Below are 18,953 nucleotides of genomic sequence, written 5' to 3' on the forward strand. Positions count from 1 at the left end.
ACGAGGTTCCTGGAGAATGTTTGTTTATTTTGTTTTTCAATTTCGTGCAAAGCTACACAAGGGCAATCTGCGCTAGCTTTCACTAATTTAGCAGTGTAAAGCTAGAGGGAAGGCAGCTAGTCATCACCACCCACCGCCAATTCTTTGGCTACTTTTTATGCTAACGAATAGTGAGATTGATCGCACATTATAACGCTCCCATGGCTGAAAGGGCGAGCATGTTTGGTTCGACGGGAATTCGAACCCGCGACGCTCATATTACGAGTCGAACGCCTTAACCACTCGGTCATGCCAGGCCTCCTGTAGAATGTAACTTCATGTTCGATGAGAAAGGAAATCATATAACCTATGATATTGATCAGCTGTAAAACATATACTACTCTGCTCATTCAGCTTGTGTAAAATATGGAATTCTTTGGTATCAGACTTTCTCAGTCTTGCCTTGAAAGTGAATACACCTGATACCCTTTGATGTGGAAGAACAAGCCGTATACCTTCTCATCTTGCAAGGTTTCGCCAAGAACTAACTTGAATTTAATGATTGTTGTAACCATGACATTTTGTCAACCCACAACAGTTTTTCCAAACAATATCCCTTAGATCACACAAAAGTATTTGTTCCTAAAACACCTCAGTTAATTGGTGTATATTTATTCCTATTATGCCCTTGGTGGTACCATAATTACCCTACTTGCTGTCACTGAAAGCTCAACCTATACTACTATAATTGGCAAAAAGTACATAGCGATGTACTAGGACAGATGGTAAAACTGTTTAAAGCTATTCTAATCATACATCGATTTTTTCCATTTTTAATATGTACACTTTTAATTATGCCAATTACTCATATATCGTATGGTGTAGAAATGTTTTTTACAATGAGGATTAATTTTAAGTTTCGTCACGTTGGAACTTCATGTCCACTTGCTATTTTTATCATTCTATCTTCGTTTTTGTTTGTGAAGGCAATTTTCCACCATTTACTACCAGATCGGGTCAAACAAATATAATCGTAGAACCGATGTCAATAAACATGTTGAGTGTTTTTAAATTAACTGTTTAAGTATTGAACTTTTCATTTTAATTGAAACAAATAGAATACTTTTAGCCAAACTCTGCCTCATTAATCTACGTAATTTCGTAATGTCTTGCTACTTTTATGTTGTACCCGTGATCTGGTTGGGTTCTGGGATTTATTTTTAAGGTATTGCTTACTTATGCTTCCAAACATAACCGAAGACCACATGTCAGAGATAGAAAAAGTAATGAGACTGTTGGAATTTAATAATATTATCACAATATCAGTTCACTACTCAAATAATATTATCACAATATCAGTTCACTACTCAAATAATATTATCACAATATCAGTTCACTACTCAAATAATATTAGCACAACATCAGTTCACTACTCAAATAATATTATCATAATATCAGTTCACTACTCAAATAATATTATCACAACATCAGTTCACTACTCAAATAATATTATCACAATATCAGTTCACTACTCATACTTCGAATAACTGCAGAGTAAGTCAGCTGCAGGGGTAAGGACACAGAATTCAAGAACTTTTTATTAAATAAAACGTGAAACTTTCTCGGTAACATCTGGAAAGTGGCAAATACTGTATGAGGCTTTATTTACAGTATTACAGACATCACAATTAACATATTATAACTTATTTTTACTTAACTTCTAAGGTAAACTTCTTCAAGAATCTTGGAACCATATTTCACTAGCCTGTGGTTATGGGACTTAAATTAGTTATACTATAAAACATGTTTTATTTTTAATTTCAAAGAAAATTTTCAATCATCTATAATATTACAAAATTTTATAGTATCCTAGTCATGCATGATATAACATAAATGTCGTAGTGTTTTAGTCATACGTAACATTACAAAATTTTCTGTAGTATCCTAATTATGCGTGTTACTACAAAAATTTATGGTATACTAGTCTTACATATTATTACTAAACGGTCATCGTATACTATTTGTACGTGATATTAAACAAATTGCTATTGTATCTTATTCATACATAATTTAAAAAAAAATATTGTAAAACTTACTACAGCCTGTTTGTGCGTGATATTAGAAAAATATTGTAGCATTTTAGTCGTGAGTAATATTACAAAATACTATAGTATCCTAATCATGAATAATATTACACAAGTGTTCTAGTCATTAGTAGTATTACAAAAATGTTATAGTATTCTCTTCGTGAGTAATATTACAAAAATGTTATAGTATTCTCTTCGTGAGTAATATTAAAAAAATGTTATAGTATTCTAGTTGTGAGTAATATTACAACAATGTTATAGTATTCTAGTTGTGAGTAATATTACAAAAATGTTATAGTATTCTCTTCGTGAGTAATATTACAAAAATGTCATAGTATTCTAGTAATAAAATGTAGTCGAGTTTTTCTACAGTAAAGTATAAATTATTATTTATTTATTTATCAAACATAAGTTTTATTGGTGAATATTTGTTTTTATATAAATTACTTTACAGATGTAAAGTTCTATATACATTTGTAATGCCAACGTTTTTAATCAGTTATCGGGATTCGGAATGTAAACACACAGAAGTCGAATATTTAAAAAAAAAAAATATTCGCGTATTCAACTACTGACTGCAGAGGCATCTACCTAACATATTTACTGGAATTTGAAACTTTTAACAACATCACTTAATTTTACGAACTCGTTTTCTACAAAGATACGTTAGAGAAGCCACAAATTAATATTCTCTACATAACTCTTGTTTTAAAATCGTCATGCTAGCAGATGCAATAGACATTCATCGACCCCTCTGCTGTGCCACGTAATGATCTACTGAAGTTGCAACTGTTTATGTAATACGGCTGTTTCCAGCATTGAAAGTTAGCATGCTGTTTAATTGCTATATAATACAGGAACTCAACACTCGTATACACTTTCTGAACAAGCATTTAACTGATTAGCGGAAACACCAGCTGTTTAGGATTAACTGTAAATTTGACGATGTATGAAATATGATCACAGTTAGACTCATAGCCACATGAAATATAACACATATAAATTCAGTGCTACACTTAAAACATGGATATTATATACTTAAAACTATTTTATATAACTTAAATAAACTATATGTATAATTAATAAAAATTAGGGCCTATTACATAACTACCCACCATATGGTGTGTGCCCAGATAATACAAATCTGTTTCGTAGCTACATTGTTTTTTTTCTTATTTCATGTTCTATGTAATATATATATATACGATATAACTTCATAATCTAATATATCTAATATATTGAGAAATAATAAATCAAACAGACCATTGTTGTACGTTTAAAGAAAGCGAAAGAAATTTTACAACACAAACAAATAAAATTACTTTCAGAGCAGATAATTCCATAACTAATGATATTCTCAAAATTTATTAGGAAGAAAATATTCAAAAGGTGGAATAATTATTTTTAAATCAAAGCCACCATCAACGCCATTCTTAAGTGTTTTTACTTAATAGAAAACGAAAAAAAAACAAAAACGAGCTATATAAAGTGGTCCAGTGATCACAACAAGTAACCGCCTATGGTTCTCTAGATTATGCGTTTGTGTGCCAGCAAGTGTTTATGAAAAGATAAGGTTTATCAGTTTTTCCACGAGGTAAGTAGGATACAGGAATTCTAAGAAACCTCACACTTTCACGAGACTCTTAAGCCTGTCTAGTTACTTTTGTTTTGTATTAAAGGAACAACAGTTATTAGTTGGTCAGTAATTCTTGCTCAACTACGGTACCTGAAAGAGGCAAGCGTAACAAAGCGTAGAATGCATCTTCTTGATACTTTAGTTACAAATCCACTGTCCTTATGAAATAGAGTATAACCAAATCGAAAAGGTCCTTATCTGGCAATCTAGATTGCTATAATTATTTTTCCTGGATTCGCCAGCACCACCTTTATAGATTTTTTTATTGCTATGAATAAAAACATTTTATCGTATAATTTTGCAATCCAGGTCCAGGCTCATAACGGCGCGATGACATTAAAGTTACTGTCTAATGTTCTTTCCTTCCTTTCGTCATCTGTCACATGTTTTTACAAATCAAAACTTTGTTGTTTACTGTGATGGTTGGTTACCTACTCGAGCATCTGAATGTCATGATATATTCTTCACTTCGTCAGCTCCAATCACATGTGTGCTTGAAATTGACGATAAAGAAGCTTCGAAATTTGAATGTGATGAGCACGAAAGAAGCCCTTTGGTTTACAGTGCACAAAAACAACGATATTCACTAGCGATCAATCACATTAAACGACTGCAGCATTAAAAGAATGCAAACATCTGATCATGAGAGTTCCAATCTGTACCTCCATCTGGGACTTATTTTTCTCTTAAAAATTCGTTTTATCTCTCGCTAAATTTTTCTTTGCGTTTTTTTTATTAAACACATAACAGTTTAGATTCAGTAAGATGAAAATTTTCGACTTCAACTATTATTGTAATAGTTCATTTGAATTAAAGGTCATATTTTTATTTCTGTTTCTTTACTGTAATCCACAGTAATGTAAAAACTTCAACTTATTATCTGCTATAGAATTCCAGAAATGTATACAAATGTAAACATAATTTAAGCTGATATATTGATATAGTACCAACAAATATCTAATTATTCAAAACACATTTTATAATAATCTTTATTCTTGTTGTTTTAAAGTAAGCACAAAGCTATACGATGGGCTATCTGTGCTCTGCCCACCACGGGTATCGAAACCCGGTTTTTAGCGTTTTAAGTCCACAGACATACCGCTCAGGGGGAAATTTTTATTTTGTACCAATCGTCTGATCACTGAAACCTAATTCTCCATCTCACAAGACTACACTTAGAATACCTAAATGTAAAAAAATATATACACATATATATATATATGTATACGCACACAAATCAAGCGTTTTTTTGGTTGTAGTATTTTTGGCGATGAAAGTATAATTTGATGTTTCTTATCCTTACTTTTATTATGCAAATGGATTTTTTAAATGATGCGTACATAGCTCATAATGTTTTATAATTGTTTTCATATTTAGCCCAGAATGTCCATAATAATTTTAAGAGTAACCTAAAATATTTTACAATCATTTTAGTATTAGCCGTAAGTGTCCTGTAATCATTTAGCTGTGTAACTGTTCCCTCTTACAAGTAAGCCAGCAATAAATTACGGACTTGTAACTCTAAAATACAGGGCTCAGTTCCGTACAGTGAATAGAGCGCAGATATTATGAACAAACAATAGATAATCTTGAATATCTCGTAACTGTTTTAATATGTAACGCAAAATGTTTTATAATAATTTTAATAAGTAACCCAAAATGTTTTATAATAAGTTTAATAAGTAACCCAAATGTTTTATAATAATCTTGGACTGCAGTGAATGTCTTATTTTTTGTTTTATTATTAGTTGAGATTATCTTCACGTTTCTTTATCCAAAATGTACAGTTTCATCAAATATATCTAAACAAATTCCAGTTATAAAAAATAATAGTTTAAGCGTTTTGAGATATTGCCGTTTCTAGTGGACAAAATGAGTTTTATTTCTTCACGCAAATGTCTAATATAAATATCTGTATGTGTAGGAAAGCCAAATTTAAGCGACATTCTGGGGTTTGATTCCCTGAGTTGGACATAATGCAGATAGCTCACTGAGTAGTTTTGCACCAAGAATCACGAACAACAGCAACTAAAGCAGTTTGTTTGAAGTTCAGCCATTGGTTTACAACACTAAAATCAGGGGCTCGATTTCCCTCGGTGTATTCAGCAGATAACTCGATGTGGCTTTGCTATAAGAAAACACATACGCACGCCACTGGTTATTTTTGCCCTATCTAGTGTCAAAACTAGACAGTTTTAGCTCTTTTTTAAAGGTGTATAAGTTTTCACATTTTGCATGGACTCACCCAATCTTGTGTTATAAAGTGAGATTTAAAAACAACAGTTTCCACTGCTAATCTTCGGTAAGAATCATTCAACTGAAAACATAGGCAAACTAGTATGTTTCAAAGTTTCAATACTAAAAAAATAAAGTCTAATAAAATTGTTTTCACACTACATATCAACATATTTGTTAATAAAAATGTTTTAATATTTTTGGAGTAACATAAGTCTATTTCTTACACATGAACAAAGATTCCAGTTAGATACTCAATTCCCAGTGTGAAAATATCTCACTAACCTTTATTTCATTCAATATAAATTTTGATTATCTAGTGCATTATAATTTTCAGGTCAATGAAAAGTCATTCGGAGGTTTACCTCTCTTTTTATGACTTCGTTATTTGTCGACAGTTATTTCTGAATAAAAATTACAGCATGCCTAAGCAATTTACCTTCATTATTCTCTTGTCATAGCAAATAATTATCAAGTGTCACTTTGTGTGTAGCTTCTAGTCTTCACAATACGTTAGCCTTCAAAATGTACCAAAAAGCATTATTTAACTACATTTCAAAACATTTCATGAAAGGGTGGCCATGTTAATTGCCACTTCTAGACAAATGTTTTTGCACCATGCATTAGTGCCTGGCATGGCCAGGTGGATAGGGTACTCGACTCGTGGGTCGAATGTCCGTCACACTAAACATGATCGCCCTTTCAGGTTTGGAGTGCATTATAAAGTGATGATCGATCCCACTATTCGTTGGTAAAAGAGTACCCCAAGAGTTGGCGGTGGGTGGTGATGACTAGCTGCCTTCTCTCTAGTCTTAAACAACTAAATTAGGGAAGAATAGTGCAAATAGCCTCGTCTAGCTTTGCGTGAAATTCTATAACAAACAAACCATGCTATTAGTGTCGTTCATATGAGATTAATTTACAAAAAAGTCTCACTCTCAGTAAATAATCCATTTGGTTTCTTTGTATTAACATATTAAATATGCTTATAGAAGTTAGATCTGGTAAAATATTTTGAAGCTTTCTCTTTTTGTATTTATTTAAACCTCGGCCTTAATTTACCTTTTCTAATGTGCAATGTCGATGCATATGTTGTCCTAACTGTTTTTGTTTAAACTAAATGTAAATTTTAAATTAAAATTAAATAGTTCTAAAAGTCGAAAACAAATATTTGTTAAGGCAGACTAAATTCAGCTAAAAAAGATCTCATAAACAAACTAGAAGTAAACTGTGGACTGACTAGACAAAATACAAGGTTGAGCAAGTTATAAGCTCCCCACTAGTATAGCAGTAAGTCTACGGATTTACAACTCTAAAATCAGGGCCTCGATTCCTCTTGGTGAGCTCACCAGATAGTCCGATATGAGTTTGCTATAAGAAAACACACACATACACAGTAAGTTATAAAAATAAAGCATAAGTAAACTATGGAATGACTAGATAAAGTACAAGGTTGAGTAAGTTATAAACTCCCCACCAGTACAGCAGTAAGTCTACGGATTTACAACTCTAAAATAAGGGGTTCGATTCCTCTCGGTAAGCTCACCAGATAGCCCTATGTGGGTTTGCTATAAGAAAACACACAAACACAGTAAGTTATAAAAATAAAACATAAGTAAACTATGGAATGACTAGACAAAACACAAGGTTGAGTAGATTATATTAAAACCATTTTTAATAAACAAATAATCAAGTCACGTGACAGTCATAGTCAGTATAAAGTCAATCTTATATATATAAGAAATATATTCTGGTATTATTTGACGTTACGTAAATGTTTTGACGCTAACAAAACTTGATTCGTTTTATTAATGTTATGAGACAATTATTTCCGATGTGAAGTATTCATATACTCAAATCATAATTATACATTCTGACCTGGGTTTTATAGTTACCATGCTAGATAAGGATTTCTTTTATGCTTACTGTTACTGGAAAACAGAGTAATAGAGTAACAGGGATCAACTTGAAACACCAAGACCACCCAAAAAGAGGCCTGTAACAAGTCGTACCCCAAATGTTGTAAGCAAAGTGCCGCATCTTGTACCAGGTGACTTGGACGTGTTTTCTAGACGGAGATACTTCTTCTTTAAGTTGCTACTGTCGGCTAAGACACGTGTACCCAAGTTGCTTCTTTGACATATCAGTTCAACCGGTACATGCCTCAAGCGGCTGGATAGTGAAATGGTTACTTAGGCTATTTCATTCGAAAGCGTACCGATCAATTCGCCAAACGCAGAGTCTCTGAACTTTTGTGCAATCAGATTGTTGACAGTTCTGAGACTCTGCGTTTGGCGAATTGATCGGTACGTCTTCAAATGAAATAGCCTAAATAACCGTCCTCCTTTTAAAATAGATTATTCATGGAAAGTTGGGGAAAAGGAAGGGGGTATATTCTTAATATTCGTAACAAAGGAAACTACTCTACAAGGATATTGTCAAGAAATGTGGTCGTTATACAGAGACTGACAAACTGTGACCACTTGGAGTGTAATGTTGTAATATAAAGTATTTAACATATATATATATTCACACTAAAAAAGGTAAATTTCTTAATGTTGAACAAGCGTCTCAAAGACTTCTTTTTCCCAAATGTGTAAGTTTTAACATTTATAGCTTCAGGGTAAAATTGTTTGAGTTTCACATTGTATCTTATTAAGTTACAGGTTAGTCTTTTCACTATGTAAATTTTGTTTTAGTAGTTCGTCTTATACAAAGCAGTTTTTGTTTTTCATCTTGTTCTCTGGAAAGTTATTTTAAAACATTGTCCACGAGACTTTGTTGGCAGGATATCTCTTCTTTAAATGTTAAAATTGACATAGGCATTGTTTGTATCCTTTTTATAAAACAATATCTATCTACGCATATAGGAAACACGAAAGACAATAGTGACAGAAAACAATTCAACCTATGGAGGTTATGCGCCATGAAGAAATCAACGAAGTACAAGCGTATCTCTTCACATCCATAAAACGATGCCATCAAGGTGGGTGAACAATAGCTTTGTGGACTTACAACACTGAAATTACTGGACAGAACGCATATAGCCCATTCTATATACTGTGTCAAAAATCAACAACCAAAAGTATAAACTGTTTGAAATAAAAACAAAGTGGAATCCAGACTATTAGCATACATCGCTTCATGTGGCAAATAATTTCACAATAACAACCCTAACAGCGAAAACATGTTGCGTGACAACCCGGGATTCAATATCTTATACTTATTTTGCTAACATCAAAAGTACTTTACTGAAGAATCAATGCATTATATATTCATTACTTTGCATATATGTAATTTGAATGGTATATTATATTAGCTTGCTTTGATCTGAGTTTATGATAATTCAAGATTTTATCTTCAATCTTATCCTTCCACTGCTGAAACAAAACTTCTACGGGTAATTTATTCAGGTCCTTAACGACTTTAAACTTTTGTTTGTTAGTTTCTACATTTTGCGTAAAGCTATTTGAGTTATCCTAAGTTTCAAGAGTCGGACCAGATGAAAGGCAGCTGGTCAAAAGTGTGATTGACTGTAACATAATAACACCTCTAAGGCTAAAATTCGCGACTCGCAGATTGCGCCCAAACCATCAGACCATGTCAGGTACTCCCGACTTTAAACACATGAGTAGGGTAAACTCTAGTTTTCCTAAGCTCCAAAGAAAACAAATTAAAATCTTAGTTCTCTGTTGGTAACTTTAATATTTCAAGTTATTTTAGTAGGTCAAATAACAACAATACATTTTATATGATAATTGTTTGTTTATTGTTAACCAAAAACCGGCATAATGGACTATCTGTGCTGTGCCCACAACGGATATCGAAACATTGTTTATAATGCTATAACCGTTAAGACTTACCTTTGAACCACAGAACTGTTATAATGGAAACAAACCTAAACACAGTTCTCCAAATACACTTGCGAAAATATTTTATTATGTGATGATACCCTTTACCCTTCTCGTGTATAAAAATACTTGTATTACTCGCATGCAAAAAAATTAAATCTAGTTTTCCAAACTTCCATTCACCATTTTACATTTATCTACTTTGAAATCCATTTTTCAACAGGTTAATTCATTCAGCACTTAATCAGTAATGTAAAATTACTTGCCCCCCAGTGGAGCAGCGGTGTGTCCGTGGACTCACATCGCTAGAACCCTGGTTTCGATACCCGTGATGAGCATAACACAGATAGCCTGTTGTGTAGCTGTGCCTGATTCCAAACAAATAAACAAATACAATTACTTAGTAAATGTGAGAGTACATTAAGGCTAAATTATAAGTTGTTGTAGAAAAACAACACTGGAGGTTTAGTATTTGTATCGTAGCAACAATGTCAAGATGACATGAAAAACATTTGTCACTATACCTACGTTGTTTATCAAATTTGTTTTAGAAGTTAAAGTTTTGTGTACAAACTTCTTAGATTAGGTTAGAAAATGGATTACTTTTAAGTAGCTGCGTTTAGAAACCAGGAATTCATAAGATACTAGAATGTGCAAAGGTTTCTTCTTTTATAACTCATTTTTAGAGTAATTTAATTTCATAAGCTTATTATGTCTCACAACTGGACTCTAAAGTAATACCCGTTTAACAAGGGACTTTTAGTCCTTCAAATGTTACCCAGCACGTCCACCAGCGAGGAAAGTAAGAGCAAATAAATTAACTTACCCTTTACCCTTTATGTTTCAAGAAATCATTACTTCTCCTTTTAAAACTTGTAAGATGGCGGTTTCTACCCCTATTAATAGCAACATATTGCACCACACTGTTAAAGAAATAAAACTGTTTGTTAAATGGAGACTATTCTGTCTTTTCCAAATCTCAAACTGTATGTAACACAAAGAAATCAGAGGTTTTATCTTGTTCATTCCACAATTGCATTGCTTAAACTTCTTAAATGTTCAAACTTATTTTCCATAGGTTTAACCATAAAAAGAAAGTCCAAGTCTTTCAGTATTAAGGAAACATTTTCCAATAATAAACTTTTCTTAGTTTAGTATCATCAACAATATTAGAAAGCTTATTGCTTATACAATAATTTGAGTTACTTAAATAATAAACAACAAAGACTCCAAGACAGGCCCTTGTGGATCGCTATTTACATTAATAAACAACATAGCATCCAAGACAGGCCCTCGTGGACCGCTATTTACATTAATAAACAACATAAACTCCAAGATAAGCCCTCGGGGAACCACTGTTCACATTGTCCAAGTCAAATCTGCGACCACTTATTACAACATCTGTAATGTGCTTTTAGGCCAATGTTTAATCCATTTGGCTATTCCAATAATTCCTTAAAGATACAGAGAGTTACTAATAACCTTATCGTGAGATACTTTATCGGATGTCTTTTAGAACAACATGAACAGGATTATTCTCATCTAACATAGAATCTAAGAACTACAACAAATTCACAAGACAATGTAACACCTAAACATTTCTCACATCGGTCTTCACTATATCCATTCTTTATTTTGATCATCAGGAATTTTCCATGTATCTAAAGATTTCAAAAAGATTTTAATTAAAACTTTTTCAAAGTCTTAGGTAATTATCATCAAAGCCAGAAGATTTGCTATTAGTCAGATTTCTAAACTAATCCAAAAGCAGATGACTAAACTATTAAATGGATTTCTAAACTGATCCAAAAAGCAAATGACTAAAATATTAGTCAGATTTTTAAACCATCCAAAAAGCAGATGACTAAACTATTAGTCAGATTTCTAAACTGATCCAAAAAGCAAATGACTAAACTATTAGTTAGATTTCTAAACTGACCCAAAAAGCAGATGACTAAACTATTAGTCAGATTTCTAAACTGATCCAAAAAGCAGGTGACTAAACAATAATCACCTAAGATAAACATCACCGTTTAAGAGTATATCTTTATCTTCAGTGAAAAATACTAGCAAAATAAAATTGTTTGGAACTTGAGTCACACATTTGTCCTTGCCGATACATTTTTCACTTAAATCCCACCTCAGCCATGATTATGGCTTTCCCTACGTCTGTTGGAAATATTTCCAACTGTTTTTAACAATATGCTTCCTCTCAAGTAAGTAGTAGTTTCACACTATTACATAAATACTTCTTATAGAAAGTTTATAACCACATTGTACTGAATAAAGTAGCTGTTCTTGTTTGTGTTATTGACTCCAAACTATTAAATTTGAATGAAAATAATTTGTGTAACAACATAAGAGATTCTTAATCAACTATGCCTACAAGTTAATTCACAATCCAGATTTTACTGACTCAACTACAGTTAGTTGTTTCGAGTTTTCTCGAAAATAAACTTTAAACAAATAATGTTGTGTGTCGTCTTAATCACGTTATGTAGTTACTACCAACTTTCATGAAAAATTTGTTGTTAAACAACGTTCCAACTTTCAGATATTTCATTAAACGATAGAGTATAGGTTATAAAAATTAACAAAATTTACTGCAATCGGTTTTATATTGTGAAGCCTTAAAAACAAAGAGAAGCGGTTCGATGTTTGTACTTTGTATGATAAGTGGCCCCATGTGGCGTTTGAATTTGTCCAAAAGTTATTAGAGCGCACTTCCTGGATGCTAGCTAGCACGTTAACATTCACAACGAAGCCTGTACCTATTTAGGTTTACCTAAGTTTTAAATTCTTTCTCTTTTTAGTTTTTTTCTCCTTCGGATCTTGAAATTAATCTGTAAATATTAAACTACTGGAGTTGATGTCAACAGTATTTATTTATGAGAAAAAATATCTACTGGACACTTGTTACATTTGAATTTCGTCTCATTAAATATCTCAAGAACTTGTTTTTATAAAGCAAGTTTATTAGAGTATCATGTTCAACTAGTACTTAGTAATGACGTATATAATACGATTTTAGATGTATCAGTCCTTACTAACAAGAAAAATACTCTTTAAGCAGTTGAAATGAGTACATTTTTATATTAAGTGACTTATGATGAAGATAGTCCCTTATAAAAGGCTACAATATTCCGCTATATGCTAATAAAAAATAATACCTTATGTTCCAACTGAAACCTATTCTTTTAGTATGAACAGTGAGAAAATTCTTATTTTGTTAACACTGTTTTCGAAATGTGATATACAGTGGAGTTTGAATGATTTAATGCGTGAACATGAAATACTCGTGTACATATTAATTTATACATTGAAGATTTGAGCTCTGTTCTTTGAGCGAGAGAAACGTACTTAGAATGGATCTTTAATTTCCAGCTGAGAATTTTCTGTAGCATTTTAAAGATGATCAAATTAATACATAATCACTTCATATTTCATTTGCAAAAATCAGTTTACGTAACTACAAATACACTTGAAAATTAGACATGTCTAATACAGATAGCCTTCATGTAGCTATGCGTAACTTCCAACAAAGTAAAAAAAAAAAAAAGTATTTAACCAAATATTTAATATTAGCAAAAACAAATGGAGCAGAAGTCTTGTGAACCGTATTAATTGACGGGGCGGACCTGAGACATCTACATTGTTTGATATTTTCGACCAGATTTTACGTTTCCATGAAATTTTCTTGTACATTATTGTGCTTTACATTTATTCCGTCTTTAATGACAAATAACAAAACCGAATGATGTAATATAATAACAAAGAAACGTAGCTAAAATATTTAGTTTCAGCATGGAACCACCATCAATGTTTAGATCGATAAGAAAGTGTCACTAGATTTAACCGATCTTTGGAGTTCTAGCAAATTTTATATATTTACAAGATTGCTTGAAATGTTTGCACGTTATGAATCATTTTGAAACCACTATCGTAAAGAAACTCTGACAAGGAAATTAAACTTGACGTGAATATATACACATTTACTTCGTACCACACCACTGCTGAGTCACAACTAGCAGGCGCCAGGTGGTTAAGGCACTCGACTCGTAATCTGAGGGTTGTGGATTCGAATTCCTGTCACACCAAATATGTTTGTCCTTTCAGCCGTGGGAGCGTTACAATTTGACGGTCAATCCCACTATTCGTTGGTAACAGAGTAGCCCAAGATTTGGCGGTGGGTGATGATGACTAGTTGCCTTCCCTTTATTCTTATACTGCTAAATTAGTGACGGCTAGCGCAGATAACCCTCGTTTAGCTTTGCGCGAAATTAAAAAAAACAAACAAACAAAGAGAGCTGGCAATATCAATAATATTGACTTATTCATTACAAATTTTATATTTATTTCTCCTAAGGTCACCTGGCTTAACGACTTGAACCATTTTGCAGCACTCTGTCAATCAGTCAGTTGACACTAAAATTGCGTCACACGAGAGAAGCTTAACGTTGCAGTTTTTGCGATTGTGAGCCAGTAAAATTGTATCAAGTAAAGTTTGAAGGATTATATTTTCTTACGTAAGTCTAAACGTTTACATGTTATATTTTCCATACACAACTCTGAATTATAATACATTATACTTTCCACACACAACTCTGAATTCTAATATATTATACTTTCCATGCACAACTCTGAATAATATCAGTAAGAATTATTAAGATACATAAAACAAATGTGCTGGCGCAAATTGGGGTCAGTCGTGTAATGTGGTTTTTAAAGATGCCAATAAAAAATCGATTAATGTATGGCAAATTATATATATATATAACCACTGTACAGATAAATGATTTGCGGCTAAGGAACAACATTCTAGTAAAGCGTTTAATATTCAGTTCTAGCTCCCAAAACTGCATAGCTAGAAATTTCTTAAAACGTACACTTATAGCTTAAAAAAAACACTTCATATCTGAAACTTGCATATTTTAAACTGGTTTATTCACTTTAATAATGTGTATACAGTCCTTAACAAGCTCATGAAATTTCATTAAATATTATTGTCTTTCTTTGCATTTAACTTTATTATAATGACACGATTCTCCAACTATCACATTATGCATTGTACTCTGCGTTTTCTCAGTTACAGTGAAGTGTGTTATACGTTTAATATGTATTCTTAAGTGAGATAAATAAAGAAAAAAACATTATTTAGAGTTATGATTGTGTTATTGCGTGAGCGTCCACGTGGTCATCAGGGATAATAAATGGAGTAATATAACAAAATAGAAATTCAGTCTTGCGTCACTGGTTTAGAAAACTACTTTAAATAACATAATTGAAATATGGAAATATAGCATACTTGTTATTCGAGTTAGTTCCCTGCAAAAATTGCTTGTTAAAAAAAGAATATAAAGGAAATATTTTCGGCCTTTATTTCATTAATAAATTATCTTTCCCGCAAGTGTTAGCAAAACACGATTAAACTAACTTGGTATTTTCAATGAGCTTAAAAGTTCAACTTTATTCGTTCCTGTCTTAAAACAACCGACTAGAGAGAGGAAGGCAAAAAGTCAGACGCTATTTATCTTATCCGTTTAGCAGGATTAACTGTAGCTTTCATAGAGCGTCTACAACTGAATGTTCTGAGCATGTTTATTGGCAAATCACATAAAAGAACCTTGCTTTCCCATGGAGCTTCTCATCAGCATCAGACACATAAGCCAGTAGAATACACTTCATCTCTTATGTTCATGTTGCTACTGATCTCAAACATTATGTTAATCAAGTTTATAACGTTTGCTTTAGCTTATGCAATATATACAATAATAACTAATATAAAGTTTATAGAAAATACTGATGGTGTTGAGTTAGAGATAAAAACTGCATAACGCAGGGAAAAAGAATCAAATGTAGAGAACTTACCAAGATCAAATTGTAAGTAGCATTGAAGTTCATCACATTATGAAAACAACATTTGTATGATTTCAGTATCATGTCGGTCGCTACTGAGAACCTTTCTCATCTTAAATTGTTAAGCCTTGTATTAAGGAGTTTACCTGCTGCTTCATTAATTCACCAAGCGTGAACTCAACAACCTAAGTGTAAAACCTCAGATTGGAGATCTCATCTGTCACAAAAGAAAAATTTGGTTTACCAAATAAATAGTATACTTGTTTTCGCAAAATAAAAATATATTTTCCTAATAATACGTTTCCACACAGAAACAAAAAATGTTGATTTGTTAGTGAACAGATTAAATATTTATATTATTTTTGTACGAAACTTTCCAAAGCATTGTGACAGTTTTTTAAATTCACTTTATTACATCTAGCTCTCCCCCAGTAATTCAGTAGCAAACCTAAGGGCTTAGAATACTAAAATTCAGGGCTCCATCCCCGTTATATATAGATAACCATTTAGCTAAAGTGATGTACTTTTAAGCGATAGAAGAAAAAGTAAAAATATTTACAAACGGTAATATTACGGTCGTAATATTTTGTAAACAAATTTCTATATGATTAGAAAAGGAAATTTTGTTAAGGAAGACTATAATTAGTTTTCATGCCACAAATCTTTCCAGCCCTTTTTGTGAAATGTATCGAAAAGTGTAAACGAAATGAAAAATTAGTAAAGTATTTTTTCTCTGTCATAATTTCAGTAAATGTATTAAATAAATTCATTAGAAGTAAACTAAAGAAGCACTTTAACAAGGAAAAAAAAACATACACTCTTGCACTCATGAAAGGCCACGTCAGTTGTAATCTGAGGTCCCTCGATGGGACAGTAGCATGTTTACGGAGGTACAAGACTAGATTCCGGGAAGAACACGACAGATAGCTCAGTCTGGCTTTACTGTAAAATAGAAGTTCTAAAGTGATGTAATTTGAGTTTTTTTGGTATCACTGTTGTGCCTGTGAGATATAGTACTGGTGTTACATTACAATTTACAAAAACAGGCGTTAATTGAAATTAACTCATCTGTTAGAAAGCTGGTAACCTCAAAGATTTGGTTGTAATATGGAGAATAAACAGGCGTAGAAATAATTATACAGAATCAGGCCAGATTTTTAAGTGGCTTAAAAGTACTTACGCATATGGATGAATTAGCAGTTATATTAGTCTTTTGTATTTATAACAAAGCCATTAAGGCTGTCTGCTGTGGTTCATAAGTTTGAACTACTGACCAGAAGAAATGTAGCCTATCAAAACACCCGTACACCTGCCTTTTACGCTAAGTGGCTAACAGTCACTCTTATAACGCACTCGCAGATGCAAGAGGGGAAAATACTGTGGGATACGCGAGGATATGAACTCTGATCTCGGGCCGACCCACGCTCGAATTCTTGAGCTTAAAATAATCATCAAAGGTGTGCCTGCAGTGCGTGTAACACGGTAGAAGTGTATCGTAGGTGGTTTTGCGTTAAATAACGTATTGGTAAACGTAGCCGAAAAGTAAAACAAAATTAAGTTTTCGCTTTAGCATTGATTACAAAATTTGCAGCATCGGATACACAAAAAGTTTCAGACTAATTTAGAAGATTAATGTAAAATTTGTAACGAAATTATTATTTTTATAACAAGTTGATTTTTCTAAAAATTAGGAACTTTTAAAGTTTTTAATAGAATGATGTAAAAGGTGTTCGCCATTAAAACATGGAGAATATTGTAAACTTTAAAGGTTTTTTGTTTTAATACAAATATTAACTTGTACCAAAATATCTTTTTATTAAGCCTTGATTCTTCCGCATAGCATACACTCACTATTATACCATAAAGTTCATAATGTTTTGTAATTATGTTTTGCAGTTATTTGACAGCTCTCACCACTGTACCTTCGGCCCTGCATGATGAGGTGGTTCGAGCACTCGACTCATAATTGGTAGACCCCAATTTGAATCCCCTTTATACCAAACATATTAGCCATTTCAGCCGTTGAAGCGTTATAAAGTGACGGTCAATCCTACTATTCATGGATAAAAGAGTAGTCAAAAAGTTGGCGGTAGGTGACGATGACTAGCTACCTTTCCTGTTTTCTTGTACTTTTGGGCGAAATTCAAACAAACAAATACTATTATACCATAAAGGTTTGTTTTTTTTTAAATTATGAGCACCCATTTTCTTTCTTTTTTTTTTTTAATCTCTGTGAACAAAATTGTTAGCAACAAAAATTAAGTTACTAATTGTCAAAAGTACACAGCAAAATGTGGCTCTACCTTGCCGGATTTGTATTGTTATTGTAGCTCTACCCAGCTGTATTTGTATTGCTATTGTTGTTATACCCAGCTGGATTTGTATTTTTATTGTAGTTCCACCCAACTAGATTATATTGTTATTGTAGCTTTACCCAGCTGGATTTGCATTGTAATTATAGTTCTACCCAGCTGCATTTGTATTTTTATTGTAGTTCTACCTAGCCGTATTGGTACTGTTATTGTAGCTGGATTTGTATTGCTATTGGAAACATTGTTTCTTTCTGTATAATTGTCTTCACTCTAACCCTCATCTTTCACCTTATATTTCTTTCCCACGTTTCTTTTCTTCTTCTCGTACACCTGTTTCATCCGTCTATGATTTTCTTTTTTTCATCCTGTCTATCGAATTTTTTTATTTTTCTTTCTATCTATTCTAAGAATGTTTTATCTCTTCTCCTGTTCGCGTGAAATTAACCAATAGCGAACTTCGCGAGTAGATGATGGACAAATGAGAGCATTTCCCATAAGATACGTCACCTATGAAAACTGATGGTCGCACCTGGGACGGTCAATATTCTTATAGTGTCGTAACAAAAGATCTTGTTTCGCTTACTGGTGCTCGTGTGAACCTTATGCTCGATCTCTGTTTATCTAGACGGGATTGGAAATTCTAAAGGGATAGATGACGCCACATAGTTTATTTAGAGCATAGCATATCCCCTCTGCTGACACTCTTCGATGCTTTTATCGTGTTTACTCATTATATATTATACTGTTAGTGAGCAGTAGTGCTTGCATGTGCAGTATATAAACATTGGACAGAAGCCGTTACATCTTACGTTTAGCCGCACATAAAATATATGTACACTTCCAGAAGAAAAGGGAGTGAACGTGTGAGCACGTTCAAATTCGAGCGACTGTAGATGACTGATTGGGCGTTGACGTTTTTCTTCTTTGTTTTTCAAGAAACAGGTAAGTCTCAGCTTATCATAGCTGATAAGGTATTTGAGCTTTGAACTGAGGCTTT

At 32.6% G+C, this 18,953-nt stretch overlaps 1 protein-coding gene across 2 annotated transcripts in view; it reads left to right on the top strand.

The window, feature by feature from the left end:
* Positions 1-18,492: 18,492 nt before the first annotated feature.
* The window catches only part of LOC143225225 (uncharacterized), a 49,699-nt gene continuing 49,238 nt past the window's right edge, over positions 18,493-18,953 (top strand). For both annotated transcript variants that reach the window (XM_076454273.1, XM_076454272.1), the window contains exon 1: positions 18,493-18,898. Coding sequence is in view for 1 of the 2 variants with exons in the window: in XM_076454272.1 (XP_076310387.1) it covers positions 18,850-18,898 (49 nt within the window). In the remaining variant the exon portion in view is untranslated. The remainder of the gene's footprint in view (positions 18,899-18,953) is intronic.

This window comes from Tachypleus tridentatus, chromosome 9 (genome assembly GCF_004210375.1).
Source record: "Tachypleus tridentatus isolate NWPU-2018 chromosome 9, ASM421037v1, whole genome shotgun sequence".
In the NCBI taxonomy this organism is placed as follows: domain Eukaryota; kingdom Metazoa; phylum Arthropoda; class Merostomata; order Xiphosura; family Limulidae; genus Tachypleus; species Tachypleus tridentatus.